Raw genomic sequence first — 21514 nt, forward strand, 5'->3', positions numbered from 1 at the left:
CAATTTTACTTTTAAAAGAATATTCCCAAATACCTTAAATGCTTAAATACATTCAACAATCACATTTGAGTACACCTTCTCCTGAATTATCTAAAAGATAAATCATTACTTTTATTGCTCCTTGATTGCTTTTAATCCATTTTCTTTTAAAAAATACATGATCGATGACTATTAAATATCTGCTAAAAATTCTTCCATATCACTAAAAATACCCAGCAAAGTCATGAAAATTTCATCAACCTGACAGCAAGGATATCATCAATGGGATACCTAAAGTAATGTGGGGTGGATATGGAGTAGGAATTTTCACAATATGAATCCATTCTGCTACACCTGGACCAATAAATCTCAAATGCTATTTGTTATTTACGAGACTGCACAGTAGATGTAAAATAACTACTTTTGACTGAACAATTTTTTTTTTTCAAAAAACACAAATTTATTCTCTCACAATTTTCTAAGTTCGACCTTCCACTTTCATGATGACAAAATAAAGGCCAACAGCTGATTGGGTTCTTATTGAAAAGGTTCTGGGAAAAATTAACTTCCAAGATCATTCAAGTTGGCCAAATTCCATTTCTAATTGTTGTAGGACGTAGGTCCCCATATTTCTTTGTTAGTCACTCTCAACCAGGGGCAGTCTGCTCCTAGAAGATTGTTCACATTCATGTTATCCCACCCATCCCTGCCAGTAGTGGTAGGTCAAGCCCTTCTTCATGTTTCCACAATTTCCTCTGCAATATCAGATGTCCTCCTCTTCTGTATCATGTCTCTTCTGGACTCTGTTTATAAGGGCGCATGTGTTTAGACTGGACTCATCTAAATAATCTAAATTAATCTCCCTATTTTAAAGGTCTAGTATATTAGCATAGTCCCTTAGTGGTACTAGATTAGCATTTGAATAAATAATCAAGGGATCCATTTTTAGAATTCTGCCTACTGACTTGTGTGTCTATAACAGATGGCCCCAGTATCCAGAGAGTAGGTGAGCTCTCTAACTTTGGTTGCTGCTTTCTCAGGGCTGACACCTATGAGCAACCAAAATTGCACAGCATTTTCCACATTCAATCCCCCTCTCCTCAGCCACTGTATGATCCAAATATCATGGATAATTCTTTATGGGCAGGGTTTCCCAAATGTGCTTAATAGCAGTATTCACCTTTTCCCCAGGATAGGCCTCTCTAGATCCAGATTCAGAGCACCTGGGATGGTGTTCTAAGATCTGAATACGCATTAACCTACTAGAAATGCTCACTGGAGTGCTGGTGTGTCATGGTAGAATAAGGACTGGACTACCAACCACAGATCAGCATTTCAGACCCACCAGCTACTGCTTTAAAACACTATACAGGGCTGCTATGAGTCAGAATCAACAACACATAACAACAACTATAGGCAATTTTCCTTTTGCCTTCCTGGTAACAGTAATAACCATATGCAGATCTATTAGCAAATATAGAAAACGCAAGGACTGGCTGAAAAAAAGACTTTTTTTTTATTGTTAAGACTTCATTACTTAAAAAAAAGCTTTAGGAATTCAATAATAACATGAGTTTCAGAGCCCTCTCATTCAATCATTTCCATGCCATTTGTATCATTTCTATGTTATTTCCTACCAGTCCAGACTTAATAACTGCATAATTGTTGAAGCTACTAATAATTTTTCTTACCTAACTTCATATTGAAGTCCTGGTGTGGCACTAAAGGATAAGTTAACGGAACTGCTAACCGCAAGGTTGGTGGTTCAAACAGGGTAGCCATGAGTTGGAACTGACTCGATGGCACTTAACAAAAACAACAGAACACTAAAATGGAGTCCTAGTGTGGAGCTATAGGATAAACACGGGACCATAAGATTGGTTTGAACTGCAAAGTTAGCAGTTCAAACTTACCAGCCGCTCCTTGGAAACCCTGTAAGGATCGTTATGAGTCGGAACTGACTTGATATCACTAAACAACAACAACAACAGTGAAATACTATAGATGCTAGTACAGGAGATGACTAACGATCTATATACTGAGCAAATAATCCAAGAAGGTAAGATTTTATGAAGGAAACGTGGCATCAGGATAGGAGAAAGATTCATTATAACCTGCGATATGCAGATGATACAACCTTGCTTGCTGAAAGTGAAGAGGACTTCAAATAGTTACTGATGAAGATCAAAGACCACAGCCGATGGTATGGGTTGCACCTCAATGAAAAGAAAACAAAAATCCTCACCACTGGATCAATAAATAACATTAAGATAAATGGAGAAAAGTCTGAAGTGGCCAAAGACTTAATTTTCCTCAGATCAACCATCAACACTCATGGTAGCAGCAGTCAAGAAATCAAATGATGTACTGCATTAGGAAAATCTGCTGCACAAGATCTCTTTAAAGTGCTAAAAAGCAAAGATGTCAGTTTGAAGACTAAGGTGTGTCTGGCCCAAGCCATGGTATTTTCAATAACATCATCTGCATGTGAAAGTTGAACAGTGAATAAGGACAACTGTAGATAAATTGATGCATTTGTATTATGGTATTATTAGAGATATTAAAAGGATCATGGATTTCCAAAAGAAGAAACCAATCTGTTTCGGAAGAAATACAGCCAGAATGTGTCTTAGAAGCCAGGATGGTCAGACTTTGTTTTTCACACTTCGTATATATCATCAGGAGGGACCTGTACCTAAAGAAGGATATCATCTTGGTAAAGTGGATGGTCAAAGACAAAGAGAAGATCCCCAACGACATGGACTGACACAGTGGCAGCAGCGATGGACTCAAATATAGCAATGATTTTGAGGCTGGCACAGGATTGGGCAGCGTTTTGTTCTGTTGTGCACAGGGTCACTATGAGTTGGTACCAACTCGATGACACCTAACAACAATAATATAGGCATAAATTTTTATGCATTTACTCAACAGCTTGCAAGAAAACAGCTGCATAACAAATAATTCAGGTCTCAGAAATGCTGTAGAAGGCAATCTAAGAGGTCAAGATGGTCAAATCTTCAGCCTTGCTTCCACCTCATGATGACGACACTCCAGAAATGTTTTAGCCAATTGCTGCTTCTCAAAGTCCAATACCAAGCTCTTCAACACAAAACACATGAAACCCAAACAACTATTTCAAGTATGACTTTTGTCCAAGATATGAATTTCAAAATAGAATTGTAAGACTGATAATTCTCTTTTACATATTCCTATTACAAATCAGGCTGCTACTCTCATGGTCAGCAGTTCAAAACTACCAGCTGTTCTGCAGGAGCAAGATGAGGCTTTCTGCTCCAGTAAAGATTTACAACCTCAGAAACCCTACACAGGGTCACTAAGAGTCGGAATCGACTCCAGGGCACATAACAACAACAAAAAATATTATTTGAGATACATCATTCAATCCTCTGAATAAAGACCTCCCCAACCAAGCTCTTTTCAGGAAGGGAGGAAACAGGTGAAGTATTTTAAATATAATTTCAACAGCAAAAAAATTAAATAGTTGCTATTCTACAAAGTCAAATGCTAAGTACTTAATAAGATATTTCTTTATAATAAATAAAAACTAGGTTTCTAGGAACAAATGTTAGCTGGCATAGAGGTAGCATCTTAAAATTCCCAAGATTCAAATGTAGTAAAATAAACAAGTTCTTATTGATGTTTAAAATTTTCATACTTTAATGTCTAAAAATTCACTTAAAATATGATGACAAGTATCATATGGGTAAAAGGAGGCAGAAGAATGTAGTTTATACTTAAGCTCTAACTCCATCTCTCACCCCACTAAGAATACAAAAAAAAGAGTAAAATGTGCAAAGTTCTGAAATCTGTCTGACACCTACTTTGGAGGGAAGGTGAATAATGGGTGTGGACAGGCAATGTGAAAAGTCTCCTAAGAGTAAAAGCTACTCCCACCTCAGTTGCCCATCAGACATTTCAAAATCTGCCAACCAAAATTCACTGTACCATTTACTTCCTGAATAGGGAGGAATATCACAGAAGACTACAAGATTTTTTTTAAAAAAGAAAGGCTCAACAATAAGCAGATTTACCAGAATAAAAAAGACAAATGACAAAAACTAAGCAATAACATTCATGGGAGAAATTAACCTTGAAAAATTAAGTGAAACAAGTCAGACACAAAAGGGACAATTACTATACGATCCCATAAAAATGAAATATTTAGAATAGGCAATTATACAGAGATGAAAGTTTACCAATATTAGTGGTTACCGGGGACTAGATGAAAGGATATCATAGTTTCTGTTTGGGGTGATGAAAAACTGTGGGAAATGAATAGTAGTGATGATAGCAACATGATGAATGTGATTAACATTATTGAATTGTACACTTAAAAACAGTTAAAATGGCAAACGTTTTGTATATGTATTTTGCCATATTAAAATAACAGACAAATAAAAAGAGGGAGAGTTGGAGGAGAGAAGTGGGAAGAAAGGAGGAAGAAATGCCCATCTGAAGTGCTCCTTTTGAGCTGTGAACTAATAGTGCCAATACAAATGTAAACATTCACCCATCTTTTCTCTTATTAATAAATGTTAATAGTAATTAGTAATTACTGTTACTGCTATCACTAATGACACAGTACGTAAGTAACTGATTATAGCATTAATGTAATTTAATCCTTACAATAATCCTATGAGATCCCACCTCACTGCCATGGAAAATCTGTTCCAACCCAACAGGACAGAGTAGAACTCCATAAACTAATAATATTTTTTCCAGATATGTAATGTAATCTAAATATTAAACACTCTATATTAATGAAATTCTTCACATTATAGGTTATTGTTGGAAACAACATATTCATTTCAATATGTATGAAAAGGCATTCCACCTGCAGAGACACACTCCTGATTAAAATAACAAGAAAAACCACTAGTACAATATTGTTGTTAAGTTCCCTGGAGTCAGCTCCGGACCATAGCAACGCTGTATAGGGTTTTTCAAGAAGCATTTGGTGAGCTTGAACCGCTGACCTTGCAGTTCAAACCAACTTTGCAGTTTAGCGCCTTAACCCATAGTACCACACAATAAGCATGTGTTACAGAGTTAAGCAAAATTCAAGTATTACACAGTGAAAGTCACTATCTAATGTCCAGTGAAAAAACTATATACATTCCCATTAGAATCAAGAATAAAGGCAAGGTACTCACTATTACCATAACCAGAACTTAATATGGTTAGCCAATATAATTCTAAAACAGAACCGATAATGATAGATAATGCATAACAAGGGATAATATACAAGGTCAGATACATAACAGAAAGAAGGTAGCAGAATTATTATTTGTATATCATGTACCTGAAACACCAAGGAAAATTATGTGAAAATATGAGAAACAAGAGAATTCTAATTAAGAATAGCATATAAACAAATTAGAAAGTATAATTAAAGATACTAATCACAACACCAATGAAAAAAGATAAATGCTGGTGGGCAAGTCCACTCTGACTCACAATGACCTAAAGGACAAAGTAGAGCCGCCTCATTGAGTGTCCACGGCTGTGAGTCTTTACCCAATGACGCAGCTCCAAGGTGCACTTGTGGCATTTGAAAAGAAAAAGGTTCTGGGAATTGATAGACTACAAATTGAAGTCTTTCAACAAACTGATGCAGCACTGGAGGCTCATCTATGTCAAGAAATCTGAAAGACAGATACCTGATTGGAATAGATGTATTAATTGTGCCCATCCCAGAGACAGGTGACCAATGGAATATGGAAATCACCGCACAATACCATTAATATTACATCCAAGTAAAATTTTGCTGAAGACAACTTTAAAACAGCTGCAACAGTATGACAGGAAGCTGCCACAAATTCAAGCTGGATACAAAAGAAGGCATGGAATGACACTTATCATTGCAGATATCAGATGGATCTTAGCTGAAAGCAGAGAATATCAGAAAGATGTTTACTTGTGCTTTATTAACTATGCAAAGGCTTTTGACTTTGTGGATCACGGCAAGATATGGATAACATTGAGAAGACTGGATATTACAACACACTTAATTTTGTTCATGAATAACCTGTACATAGGCCTAGAGGTAGTCATTTGAACACAACAAGAGGACACTGAATGGTCTAAAATCAGTGTCAGGTGTGTGCCAGGGTTGTATTCTTTCATTATACTTATTCAATCTGTATTATGAGCAAATAATCCAAAAAACTGGATTATATGAAGAAGAACATGGTGTGAAGGTTGGAGGAAGGCTTATTACCAACCTTGATTACTGAAAGAGAAGAGGACTTAAGGTAATACTTATGATGATCAGAGACCACACCTTTCAGTGTGAGTTGTATACCTCAAGGTAATGACAACAAAAATCATCATGAATGGACCAATAAATGACATCATGATAAATGGAGAAAATATAGAAGGTGTCAAAGACTTCATTTTGCTTGAATCCACAATCGGATTCATGGAAGCAGAAGTCAAGAAATCAAACGATGTATTTTATTGTGTTAGGCAAATCTCTTAAAACTGTGCAAGAGCAATGACATCAGTTTAAGGACTAAGGTGAGCCTGACCCAAGTCATGATATTTTCAACAGCCTCATACACATATAAAAGTTGGACAATAAATAAGGCAGACCATAAAAGAATTGATGCAATTGAGTTATGGTGCTGGAGAAGTATTGAAAGTACCAGAGACTGTCAAAAGAACAATCAAACCTGTATTGGAAGAAGTATAGCCAGAATGCTCTTAGAAGCTGGTTAAACTTGGTCTCTCATACTTGAGACATATTATTAGGTGCAATCAGTACCTGGAGAAGGACATCATGCTTGGTAAAGTGGAGGGTTAGTCAAAAAGAAGAAGGCCCCAAATAAGATGGATTGGCACAGTGGCAGTAGCAATAGGCTTAACAATTGTGAGGATGGCACAGGACCAGGGAGTGTTTCATTCTTTTCCCTATGAGTTGGAATTGACCCATTAGCACCTAACAACTACAAAGTTAACAGACTGTAGTATACAATAAACATAACTTTTATATGTAGTGGGAAACCAAAATGTTCATGAGTCACTACATTTTAATGTTTGCTTCATTGTGGTGGTCTGAACTGAACCCATAGTATGTCTGAGGTATACTTATACAAAACTCAATCTTTGTGTGCTTCTTATTAAGGTCAGCAGGTCAAACTCACCAGCTGCTCCTCAGAAAGCCTACACAGGTCACTGTGAGTTAGAATGGACTCGACAGCACTTAAAACAACAACAACGTTTTTAAAAGCTCTATTAAAACCTGTTAAAGTCAGTACAGATGTGATGCTGTAGGATAAACACTGGACTGTTAACAGCAAGATTAGCAGTTCAAACCCACCAGCCACTTTTTGAAAACCCTACAGGGTTGCTGAGTCAGAACGAACTCTGCGGCACTGAACAACTACATGAACATAGTGGGTAAGAAGGCTTTGTTTGTCACTGTCACTCAGAGACCCAAATAGAGTATCCGTGAACAGTGTCAGTTTCCATCATGTGAGATAAAAGATAATTCAGTTAAGCATGCACCAGCTCTTTAAAGCTGCTCCCCAAAGCAAAGGTCATAGCTATGCTCAACTTAAGTGGTAAGAGAAGTATAATGTTAACATAATCGAAAATGAAAGAATAAGAATATCTGATCACAGTCCTAACTGTGTCACAGATCACTGTTTATAAAGGGTATTGAATAATAAGGTGATGCATCTTGGAGGGGATTGTTGTGATACTTTTGTCTTTTGTATTTTACTGGGATATAACTCTCATAAGTGTCCTTCCAGGTTCTGGTGCATTATTTGGAAGTTGTCTCTTTTTTATGATGATTTTATGTTTTTATGAATATCAGACTTTCAGGCTCTCTAAATTGCATGCACCTGTCAAGGAATCTATAACACAGTGCAGAACTGAGGGGTTACACTTAACCCAAGTCTGGTGGTGTCTACAGAATGTGCATTGCCAACACCCCTGGAAGGTCAAATAATTCCATCCATAACAGGTGCTCTGCCTCTAGCTGTTCCCTATGTCTGAAAAGGGTTCCTTCCAGAAACAAACACCCTGACCTCAGCCACCTTCGGAGCTGACAAATATTACTTCCAGACAACATCTAGGCCTGCAGGAACTCCACCTAAAACTAAGATTGTTCCTCCCTCCACCCCCAAACCTGTGAGCACCTTGACAAGCAGAAAGTGCCATACCCCCAAGCCCTCCCATAGTTTTCTCCTCTTTGGGTCGTGCCTTTACCCTACTTTATTCCTTTATTTGCTTTTTCTTTTCTTTCTTCCATTCCCTTGTCTATCCTTTCTCTGCTTTTCTTCTCTTTCTCTTTTCTTTAACCCTTCCTTTCTTTTTTCTCTATTCTCCTAGCTTTTCCTTCACTATTCTTTGTCTTTTCTATCTCTCCTCTCTAGTTTTGTTTACTGTATTTTTTTCCTCTTGTTTTTATTTATCTTTACTTTTTTCCCCCTTTTTGATCTCCCCTGCTTGTTTCTCATTAGTTTCCTTTTTGCTGTTGTTATTCTTTTCTCTCTTTTGTCCCACCAGACAGGAGAAGACTACTGGGCCCACACAGCTCCCCCACCTATTGGACAAGGATCACTATCCGTTCCTATACCACCCTAATCATCAATAGACCACAGTCAACACTAGCCAAACTCATCCTTGACTATGTTATATAAATAGCAAACAGAGAAGTGAAGACACATGCACATTTTCTATCACACCTCCCAGGATACAGGCAGTGAGTGCCTAAGAACACACTAACATACAATCACCAATTTAATGCAAAGAAAACACCACCGCAATATAATGGAAAAAAAGAGTTTCAAGAAACAAAGTGGCACAAATAAATGACCAAAATACAGAGCCAGAAATACATTATTAGAATTACCTGATAAGGAATTCAAAAGAATAATATTTAGGTACCTTCAAAGGATGGACAGAAAGTTAAGAAAAAGCTTCAGACAAAATCTAGCAAAACACAGACAAAATTTTAAGTGAATTCAGGAAAACACCGTAGGAACAAACTGATAAAATAATCGAAAAATGAGAAACCCTATCAAAACAGAAAAAATAAATCCAGAAGATTAATAGAAATAGATAATACAATGAAACATGGCAAAGGAGTAGAAATGAAATCAACATAACACCAAATTAGTGAGCTTGAAGAAGACAAATCTCTCAATACTAATCTGCTAGAGGAATAATACAAAATAAAAGAACAAAAAAAATCCAAAGAAAGCCTAAGAATTATGTGGGTCAATGTCAGGAATAATAATCTATGTATGATCTGAATTCAATTGCAGGAAGAGACAAAAACAAAAACAAAAAAACAAACCACCAAGCAAACAGAGAGAGCTATTAAAGAGTTGGAAGAAAACTTCTCTAACTTAATGAAAAATGAGTAAATAATGCTATTCAAGAAGTTGAACAAACCCGAAACAGGATAGACCCCTCTTGCCCCACTAGAGAAAGTCAAACTCTGTAAAACCAAAGACAAGGAAACAATCCAGCTTGGGAAACATTAAAAATTACATACAAAGAAAAGCAACAGGACTAGGCTGTGATTTCTTAGTAGATGTCAAGCAAGCAAAATGGCAATGGGATGACATTTATAAAACTCTCAAAGAAACATTTGCCAACCAATAATCATACATCTGGCAAAACTGTCCCTCAAATATGATGGTGAAATTAGGATATTTCCAGATAAACAGAAATTAAAAGAATTTGTATAAAACCAGACCAAACTTACTAGATATACGAAAGAGAGTTCTTCAGAGAGAGAACCAACAATACTAGACCATAACCTAAGATTAAAACACATGACAACACCACCCACAAGTCAACCCATATATAAAAGTATCCAAAGTCATACAAACCTAAAAGACTGAAAATAGGAAAACAACAATAATAATCTGTAATAAAGACAAAAAGTAAAAAGAGGGAATAGTGTATTTATAGAATTTCCAAATGGAGAAGTCTGTTAGATTTCAAGACAGAACAGACAGTTTTAAGTGGGAAGAAAATAATACACATGTCACTTGGGTAAAGAGGAAGGAAGGCTCTATACAACTGAATAGATACTCAAGCTGAACAAGTGTGGGAGAGAAAGGAGGAATTTATCCACAAATACAGATAAATTTGACAGAGGTTATTTATATATGAGTATTTACTTTTATGCAAAAATATCCATGAATGTGGAGGAACATACAGGGGAGCAAAGTCATGAGAACTTCTCAGACATAACCAAACACTTTGAAGGAATGAGTCATTAGGCCTGGGGACCCAGGACCATAGACTCAGGGGACACCAAGATCAACTGGCATAACATAGTCCACAAAAACAATATTCTACATTTTTACTTAAGTAAGTGGGTCTTAAAAACTCATGAGCAGCCATCTGAGGTGCAACTCACTATTGGTCTCTCCCTGTTTGGAGGAAAGAGAAGTGATTCTAAGATAGGTGGAAACAATTAGTCCACTGGAGCAATGGACCATGCAAACATCCATCTGCATAATCCGAAGACTAGAACTAAATGGTACCAGGGAATGACATTCGATGGTCCTGAGTGGGAAAAATGTGGAACAAATCTTAAAATCATAAAAGGGATCACAATTACTGGTCATATAGAAACTGGGGAAACTCTTCAGACTATGTTCCTTAGTCACCCTTTGATTCTGAAACTAAACTGACCCCCATAGCTTAATTTCCAGCTAAGTGGTATATCCATAAGGGGAACCATAAGAGTAGTGAGATATGCACACTTAGAATAATCAACCAGTTGAGATTAAAACAGCATCATTTACCCAATGATAAAGTTCAGAAGGGTTCAGACAGGAGAAGGAATAAACAGAAAACATAAGAAGTGGGAAAAATGATATTACACTGATGGAATTGTGATCAATCAGATAAAGCAAAATGTGTACGACTTATTGAATATAAAACTGAGGATCTGCTCTGTAAACCTTCACCCAATTTATAACAAAAAGTCAAAAACCCATGAAATGATATATTTTAAATAAAGGAATTATATGGTATGTAAACTAAGTATCAATAAAGCTGGTTTTGTTGGGGTTTTTTTTTGTTTTTTGTTTTTTTTAAATCAGAATAGCTGGTGCCATTTTTAGTACAATGGTACAGGGTCAATTATATAATATGTTTTGTACTAGGTGAAATATATAGTATAAAAAATATATATACAATGTGATGTGTAATTCCTTTTACTCAACTACCCCATCTTACTATAAAACACTAAGCCCAGATTGGTTAATAGATACACCTGTGTTAGAATCTGGTTCCAATACTTTCTAGCTTTATAACCATGGATAACTCATTTCCCTGAGCAATCTCTCCCTATCTATGTAATTTACAATGTTCTTGTGAGAATTAAATGAAACACAAGACATAAATGCCATCTCCTTTTTGTTTTCAGATGAATATATTCATTTTCCACTTGTTTATTGGTCTTTCTTTTTTTATACTGTATACCTGGAAATTGCATGATAGAATTCTGCAAAATCAATGATTTGTTCAAATACCTTCTTTAGACAACTTAAGAGATGATTATATACATGGACCTCACCAGAAGGAATACACAGAAATCAAATTGATTACATTTGTGGTAAGAGATGGTGGAAGAGCTCCATATCATCAGCCAAAACAAGGCCAGGGGCAGATTGTGGAACAGACCATCAACTGCTCATATGCAAATTCAAACTGATGCTGAAGATAATGACAACAAGTCAACAAGAGCCAAAACATGACCTTAAATATATCCCACCTGAATTTAGAGATCATCTGAATAACAGATTTGATACATAAAATACTAAAGACCAAAGACCAGAAGAGTTGTGGGATGACATCAAGAACATCATACAGGAAGAAAGCAAAAAGTCATTAAGAAGACAAGAAAGAAGAAAAAGATAAAAATGCACGTCAGAAGAGACACTAAAACTTGCTCTCCAGCATGGAAATGCTAAAGCCAATGGAAGAAATGAGGAGGTACAAGAGCTGAACAGAAAATTACAAAAACCAGCTCAAGAAGACAAAGTCAAATATTACAACAAAATGTGCAAAGATCTGGAGTCAGAAAACCAAAAGGGAAGTACACGCTCAGCATTTCTCAAACTGGGGAAACTGAAGAAAAAATTCAAACCTCGATTTTCGTTATTGAAGGATTATCTGGGAAAATTATTGAATGATGCAGAAAGCATCAAAAGAAGGTAGAAGGAATACACAGAGTCACTGTACCAAAAGGAAATGGGTGATGTTCAACCGTTTCAAGAGGTAGCGTATGACCAAGAGCCAATGATACAGAAGGAAGAAGTCCAAGGTGGATAGAAGGAATTGGCAAAGAACAAGGCACCAGGAATTGATGGAATAAAAATTGAAATCTTTCAAGAAAGTGAGGTGGTTCTGGAGGCACTTACTTATCTATGCAAAGAAACTTGGAAAACAACAGTCTTGCCGACTGATTGGAAGAGATCCATATTTGTGCCCATTCCATAGAGAGATGACCCAATGTAATGTGGAAATCATCGGATAATATCTTTAATATTTCATGCGAGTAAAGTTTTAGTAAAGGTAATACAGAAATGGTTGCAAGCATATGTTGACAGAGACCTTCAAGAGGTTCAATCTGGCTTCAGAAGAGGATGTGGAATGAGGGATATCATTGCTGATATCAAGATCCGATGGATCTTGGCTGAAAGCAGAGAACACCGGGAAACATGTTTACATATGCTTTATTGACTATGCAAAGGCTTTCGATTATGTGGATCATAAACAAGTTATGGACAATATTGCAAAGCATAAGTAATCCGGAACACTTAATTGTGCTCATGAGGAATCTGTACAGGACCAAGAGGCAGTTGTTCAAACAGAACATGGGAATATTGAATGGTTTAAAATTAAGAAAGGTGTGTAACAGGGTTGTATTCTTCCACCATACTTGTTCAACCTGTATGCTGAGCAAATAATCTGATAAGCTGAGTTATATGAAGAAAAACATGGCATCAGGATTGGAGATTGGAGGAAGACTCATTAACAACCTGCGATAAGCAGATGATAAAACCTTGCTTGCTGAAAGTGAAGAGGACTTAAAATATTTACTGATGACGATCAAAGAGCACAGCCTTCAGTATGGAATACATCTCAATGTAAACATAATGTAAAGAAATGTAAAGAAAACAAAAATCCTCACCACTGGACCAATAAACAACATTCTTATACATGGAGAAAGATTGAAGTTGTCAAGAGCTTCATTCTTCTTGGATCAACTATCAACACTCATGGAAGCAGCAGTCAAGAAATCAAATGAGGAATTGCATTAGGCAAATCTGCTGCACAAGACCTTTTCAAAGTGTTGAAGAGCAAAGATGTCAGCTTGAAGACTAACGTGAGCCTGACCCAAGCCATGGTATTTTCAATGACATCATATGCATGTGAAAGCTGGACAGTGAATAAGGAAGACGGTGGAAGAATTTATGCTTTTGAGTTATGGTGTTGGAAGAGAATACTAAAAGTGCCATGGCTGCCAAAAGAACCAATAGATCTGTGTTGGAAGAAGCGCAGCCAGAGTGGTCCTTGGAGCCAAGATGGTCAGACTTCGTCTCCCATACTTTGGACATATTGTCAGGAGGGACCAGTTGCTGGAAAGGGATATCATGCTTGGTAAGGTGAAGGGCCGGAGAAAAAGAGGAGACCCCCAGTGAGATGGATTGGCAAAGTGGAAGCATCAATGGGCTCAAGTGTGGGAACAGTAGTGAGGTTGGCCAAGGATTGGGCAGTGTTTCATTCTGCTTTGCATAAGGTCTCTATGAGTCGGTACCAACTCGATGGCACCTAACAACAACAACAACCAGCCCGGTCTGGAGTCCTGGTGTGCTGGACTGTAAAGCAGTTTGAAATGCAAGGTCACTGGTTCAAGCTCACCAGCCACTAGGAAATCCTAGACAGGGTGCCTTTGGGTCGGAACCATCTCAACAGCACTTAACAACAACCAGCCCTCTCTAGAAAGTTGTGCTGAGCCTAGAGGTGAGTTATATGAGTTTTGATACAGGTTGAGTCAGCAGCCCCTTTCCTCACAGGATTCTCTCCACAGAATGAGGATGTCCGCAGTAGTCACCATCTCCAGTCTGTCTAGAGGTGGTTACTGCTGTGGGCAGGCCTTCTTCAAGGACAGCACTAGAGAGGAGCTGAACAACTCAGCATCCTAGTGGGTGTTTCTGGGAAGTGGCTGTAGGAAACTCTCTTAGGGTCAGGAAACTGAGGCTGTAGAAAACCCCCCAGCAAGATGGATTGGCAAAGTGGCAGCATCAATGGACTCAAGCATGGCAACAATTGTGAGCTGGCCCAGGATTAGGCAGTGTTTCGTTTTGTTGTGCACAGGGTCACTATGAGTCAGTGTCGACTCGATGGCACTTTACAACAATAACACTTTATCATATTTGTAAATACAACACCATCACAAAGATGACTCTGGATTATGTGTTTCCAGATCACCCTTTAAATATCCAGACCCTAATCTCTAAATTTTACTAATTTTTCTACTTCAGCAACCCATTAGTTGACATTTCAAACTCATCCTATTCCTCACAAAACTAAGACTATAAAAGCAGAGTAGATTAAGATGCATAACAAAGGAGCTACTTTCACTGTTTCAAGTTTGTCTGAGAATATAACATAAATTGAGAAGAAGATTGTCATAGATAATGTCCAAAATTCTCTCTGCTTTTTCTCATTCTTCAAACATGAAATTCTATAATCTTTCCATTTCCCTAACCCACCTGGGTCAAAATGGCTTCTCTTTCTTTTGAGTTACTTACTTTGGATGTAATATTCATCAAACATTTAATTATATACTCTCTTATTACCAGTTTTTATTAGTTTAGCTTAGTTTCCTAACTATATTAAGTTCTTTATGATCAAATATATTCTTCACAGGGTCAGTAAATACTGATTTTTTAACTTTTAAAAGATAAAGTGAAAAACACAGATAATCATGAATAAAGATGTTTTCAATTATTATTGGACATGGGAGAAAAATCTTTCCAAATCAAAAGATAGAGGACCCTCTACAAATAAAGAAGGTATTACAAACAGTAAATTTCCCTCTCTGAGTGTTTAGTTTTGTCTTTCAACAGAAAAAAAAAAAAAAAAAAGTTAACATAAACTTCCTTAGCCATGTGTCAATTCTTTATATTTTCAAGAATTCACAAACTTTTTTTTTAACATATAGTACTTTGTTATATGATTACTAGTCACTGTAATACTTCTGTTAGAAACCAATTCTAAAATGATAACAAAAAAGTCTCTGAAACGACATATTTTAACTGATGTGCCATTTATTATGTCTTCAATAGTTCTATGACCTTTACATGGCAGGTAACAACAACAACAACAACAAAAACAATTACTCTGGGGGGCTCATTAAAAGAAATGGCCTTTCTCTTTGGTTAAATGAATATATTATACTTCAAATTTGTGAAAAAATGTTTTCTTTAAATTATAATTATCATGATCAAAACAAAAATCTGTACAGTAATATCACTAATTTTTATATAGTTATTTTACCTGAGTTGCTTTATCTTTCATGCATGAAGGGTAGTGAACATGAGGATCCCGTGGCCACTGTCCTGTGAGGTAAGGTCCTGTTATAGTATCCAAAGAAGAGGTTCTCCTTATTGTACTAGAGGTTCGAACTTGCTGAGATTTTGGCCTGTCCACTATAAAAGGTGAAAAGGAAAAAAAAAAAAAAATTATTAGTCACTTATGAGTAGAGTGAACATTAATTTAATTAAACTACAGTTTGGAGAAAGTCATCCTGTCAAATTTCCCTACTATAGAAACATATATATACACCCTAATTGCCTTCTTGTGTAATCTGATGAAATTTACAGACCTGTTCCCAAAGAAAACACATACAACATATTAATCTTATATATACTTTCAGATATTTCAAAGACTATGTGAAACATATACATTTTGAGAACTGTTCCACAATCTACACATTATCTCTATTGCCATTACTTTGACTTCATCCTGGCTAACCTGAAGTGCATCTATCTCTGCTAAATCTTACAATGTCACCAACTTGCTAAAAGCAATTCAGTGGTTATTCAAGCTTAAACCCCATATTAATTAGTATGGCAAACATACTTTCCCAATTTGGCTCCCGTATAATTTCTTGCTACCAGATGCCTTTGAATCAATTCTAATAGGGACTCCATGTGTTTCAGAGTAAAACTGTGCTAAGATTTTCAATGGTTGGTTTTTCTAAAGTAGATTAAACAGGTATCTCTGGATGGACTTGAACCTCCAAGCACCCAGAGATTCTCTGATCTCTTGGTGGTGGTGATGCTAAGCCATCAACTCGATTCCAACTCAAAGCGATTCTGTATAGGGTTCTCAAGAAGCAACTGGTGGGACTGAACTTCCAACCTTGCAGTTAGCAGTCCAGTGCCTATCCTATAGTGCCACACCAGGACTCTCTTAGTATTTCCCCATAATTCCATGCTAACTACTAGTGCCACACTATCCACTTGCAGTTTCCCAAATGTCAAATGTACCTTCTCTGCCTGAGAATATTTCATTGTTTACTGAGCCTTTAGAATTCTTTCTCCCTTGTTCATGTTCAAGACCAGCTTAAGTGTCACACACCCTTTATAATACCTTTTCCAATGCCCTTCTTGCTTTCTCTCCTCTATCCACTGTCTAAGATATACACAAGGAACTCTGGTAGCGTAGTGGTTACGAATCAGGCTGCGAACCGCAAGGTCAGCAGTTGGAAATTACCAGCTATTCCGTAGGAGAAAGATGAGGCTTTCTGCTCCTAAGATATACAGCCTCGGAAACCCTGAATGTACAGGGTCGCTATGAGTCGGAAATGACTCCACGACACATAACAACAACAAGATATACACACCCTTCTCTACTTTCTATGAACTCTTCTTACAAACAAAAAAGAGTTGATGTTCAATATACTCTTAATGAATGTACTCAGAACTACACAAAAAAATGTATATAATGACTCTTAAACAAGGGAACTTCAAAAAGTTTGTGAAAAAAATTACATTATCTTTTGATTCCATTTTTCCAAGAACTTTTTGAAGCCCCTTCATATGTCCCAAGTAAGTTACTACTAATATGAAATCTATGACAGCATCTAATAGATAACAGGCTCACAAGGCTCAGAGTCTTATTCAGAGGTGTATCCCTCACCAAACAAATGAGTTGTATATTTCTGAGAGTCAAGAAACAATTTAATGAATGTTGTTCTTTAACCTACCTTCCTAGAACCAGAATATACCCACTCATCACTTATTGGCATGATTAGGTTCCAAAGACCAGGTCATTATATGAAAATCAACGTTGTATGAAAATAGAGAATGACCACTTCATATCATCAAGTGAAGGATGACTATAATACTACACAACTGCCAAACCACTGAAAATTATGTTTCAGCCAAGTTGACACAAAACCTTAACCATGAAAGTCAGTGTTACAATTGCCTTGTGCCTCAGTGTTTTTTACTGCCAGACAACATATATAGTTAATGTGTAAAATAGTTGCAAAGTAGATTTTTTTTACTATTGTTGTGTGAAACGTTGGAAATGAGATCAATAAGCGAACAGCGTTGCTGTTGTTATGTGCCACTGAGTTGGTTCTGACTCCTAACAGCCCTGTACAGGGTATCCAAGGAGTGACTGATAGGTTTGAACCACCAACTTTGCTGGTACCTGCTTGTTTTTGCTGCTAAGTGCCATCGAGTAAATTCCAACTCACAGTGACCCTGTGCAGGGTTTCCGAGGAGCAGCTGGTGGGTTTTAACTGCCAACCTTGTGGTATGTAGTTCAGTTCTAACCCTACAGCGGCCACACCAGGACTCCAAGTGAAGAGTGAGTGTAGACAATTAGCTGTTTATCAGAAAAATAAAAACAAAATGCAGTATCTTTTGATGCTATTACTGTTGTTAAGCCATCAAGTCGGTTCCAACTCATAGTGACCCTGTATGGCATTTCTGAGGAGTGGCTGATAGTTCAGCCTTATGGTTCAAACTGACCTTTCCACCAGGACTCACTCATATTACCTGTATATCTTACAACTGCAGTTTTGATTTCTTTGATTCAAGAATTTTAGAGATTTCAACTCTACCAAATTTTATTGAACTGTAGACAGAGAATCTATTTAAAACCTTTTTCTACTTTTTAGAATTACCTGAGCTTACTTTATGACCAAAAACATGCCAATTTTTAGAAACATTTTATCATAACTTATGCTGTTGTTGTTGTTAAGTGCTGTGGAATCAGTTCTGACTCATAGTGACCCTGCACAGGGTTTCCGAGGCTGTACATCTTTACAGGAACAGAAAGCCTCATCTTTCTCCCGCAGAACAGCTAGTAGTTTCAAACTGCCGACCTTGAGGTTAGAAGCCCGATTCATAACCACTACACTACCAGAGATCCTATCATGACTCATGGAGAAGGTTTATTTTATTTTTAAAGAATATATGTGAACTAAAGTAAGACTACAGACTATACAAATAATGATCAGATTGATCTGCCACAAACTTAATAGTTGTGCACTAAAATCTCTAAGCTACTGAGTTCTAACAATTCCTTTTCTGGTAATTTAAAAAGTATTTACATTTTAATTCCATAGAATTTAGTATACATAGATTCAGGGAATCATCATTACGACTCATATACTTCAACACTGTAATCTGCCCCGCTTATAGAGCTTTACTTTCATTTAAAATTTTATCAAGATGAATATAATTTGCGCTTTCCTTCTGTCTTCTCATTTTCAAGTTTTTCAATCATTTTATGTGAACCTCTTGTGTATAAAAAAAATCCTTAATACTAGCCTTCTATCCCAATTATGTTTATTGTTATAATGAAGATTTATTTTCCCCTGCTTTATGATGTTACCTTGATACTTAGTTTTCTATGTTTTGATGTTTGTTTCTTCTTACCCTTCTCCTTACTTTATTTATTATAGGGAATTTGAAAGATATGTAGACTATTTTTATTTCTATTTTCAGAAGTTAATTCTTAAAAAAAAATTTTTTTCTGATTATAAAATCAATACCTATTCATTTTAACAACTTTGTAAACTATGGAAATTTAACATGTTCCCCATAATCTCATCTACAATGATTTGTTTAACATCTTTAAAAATGATATTTCACTAAAAAGAAAAATAAATTCTCTCCTGAAAGGCAAAGCTAATATTTATAGCAGATGATGCCTAAATACAGAAAGCATACACAAAGATAACTGGAGAAAGTTGAGGCCTTCTGCTACGGCAAAGACGTACAGCCTTGGAAAGCTTATACATGGTTGCTATGAGTCAAAACTGACTCCATGGCACACCAATACCACCACCACCACCACCACATAAAAATCAGTTATAACCAGAAAACGAAAAGCCATGAATGTGAAAAGCTTGTACGTTCTTTATTGAGCACAAACTGTTTAAAGCTATTTTAAAAGTCTGATGCAGTCTACTCCTAACAACAAATTTAGCTGTTAAAACTCCTTTCGTAACTCTAATTGGTTGATTTTATTAAGTGCTATTTAGTCAGTTCTGTGGAAAAACAGCATTAAAAAGTAATGGGATTTTTGGTATATATCCACAAGAAATATGAGCCAAGACATGAGTATACGCATGTACACCAATGTTCACTGCTGCACTACTCACAATAGCAAAAAGATGGAGACAGTCAAGTGCCCAACAATGGAAGAATGGATAAACAAACTTTGGTATACATACACACAATGGAATACTATGCAACGTTATCATAACTTGGATAAATCTGGAAGACATTATACTGAATGAAATAAGTCAATCACAAAAGAATAAATATTGTATGAGACCATTATTGTAAAAAAAAAAAAAAAAAAAAAGCTTAAGGAAAGGTTTCCAGACTAAAAGAAACATTCTTTGATGGTTACCTGGGTTGGGATAGAGGGGGGAGTAATTCACAGGCTAGAGGATAGACACAGGTTAGCCTGGATGACAGGGAGGGCACTATACAAGAAAGGGGAAAGATGGCAGAAGAATAAAGAAGACAGTGGACGTATGCATGGGCTAAAGGGGATATATATACACACACACACAAACCTGGAATGAGAGTGTTCTGCACATAGATACACAGATTGAGACACTGGCTGAATGGGTAAGGGAGGAAGAGTGAGATGTATATATTTTTATATCCCACAAATATATACGAGTTTGAAAGAGAAAAATGAAACATTCTTTGATGGTTGCCAGGGGTGGGAAGGAAGGAAGAGTAGTTCACTGGCTATAGGGTAGACACATGTTAACTTGGGTGACAGGAAAGGCAACAAAAAAGGTAAGAGCAATATATAAGACGACGGAGGTTAGCAAACGTGTGATGAAGACAGGTGAAGACACAGGGTGCACACGTGCTAAAGGGGACAGAGGTAAGTAGTAGTATATATATAACTGTGGAGTCCTGGTGTAGTGCTGTGGGCTAATGCACTGGACTGCAAAGTCAGTTTAAACCACAAGGTAGGCTGTTTAAGCTTATCAGTCACTCCTTGGAAACTCTATACAGGGTAATTATGGGTTGGAAGCAACTTGACAGAACTTAACAACAACATACAACCTTAAGGAGCTCTGTTACAGAAGTGGTTCTGTAAAGATTTATAGTTTCGGAAACCCTATGCAGTGTTGGAGGTGACTCCACGACATCCACCACCACCCACCACCACATAACCTTGGAACAACATGCTGCAGGTATATACATGGACAGACACATGCTGAATGATTATGAAAAGGAGAACAGAATGTGTGTATGTAAGTGTATATGCACATGTATGTATATAGATGTGAATATGTATGTACACATTTGTATGTCCCACAATAGTGTATAAGAGGCAACTGGTACATGTGTATTTACCTTTCCTGCAAACACCATTGCGAACCTGGTGGTGTACACAGCTGGTAAAATGATAAAAACTGGGTATTATCAAACATCTTAACACAATGAGCAGTTGAGCCTGGGGCTCAGGATCATAGTTTCAGGACACTATGGCTGATTGGCACAACAGAATCCACAAAGACAATGCTCTACATCCTACTTTGGGTAGTTGTTGTTGTTGCTGTTAAGTGCCATCAAGTTGGTTTCAACTCATATGGACCCTACACAGGATTTCTGAGGAGCAGCTGGTGAGCTTGAACCACCGACCTTACAGTTCAACCTTGCAGCCCAGCGCATTAACCCGCAGTGTCACACCAAGACTTTTAGCATCTAGGATATTAAAAGCTCATGAACAGCCATCTAAGGTGCAGCTATTAAGTTTGTCTCTGTGCAGAAGGAAGAAAAGAGAATTGAAGATGCTTGGAATCAACTTGTCCAATGAACTAAAAGAACATGTGAACAACAGTGTCAATGACCCTGAGATCAGAAGAACTAGATGGTGCCCAGCTACCACTACCAACTGCACTGAACAAGATGACATTATAAGGTCCAGGATAAAGCAGCATATGTGCGGAACAAAACTCAAAATT

At 36.9% G+C, this 21514-nt stretch overlaps 1 protein-coding gene across 1 annotated transcript in view; it reads right to left on the reverse strand.

Annotated features, from left to right (window-relative positions):
* The window catches only part of GLCCI1 (glucocorticoid induced transcript 1), a 142547-nt gene that overhangs the window by 84531 nt on the left and 36502 nt on the right, over positions 1–21514 (reverse strand). The window contains exon 3 of the mRNA XM_006834389.1: positions 15550–15701. Within this exon, the coding sequence (XP_006834452.1) occupies positions 15550–15701 (152 nt within the window). The remainder of the gene's footprint in view (positions 1–15549; positions 15702–21514) is intronic.

The sequence above is a fragment of the Chrysochloris asiatica genome, unplaced genomic scaffold (genome assembly GCF_000296735.1).
Source record: "Chrysochloris asiatica unplaced genomic scaffold, ChrAsi1.0 scaffold00010, whole genome shotgun sequence".
Classification (NCBI taxonomy): domain Eukaryota; kingdom Metazoa; phylum Chordata; class Mammalia; order Afrosoricida; family Chrysochloridae; genus Chrysochloris; species Chrysochloris asiatica.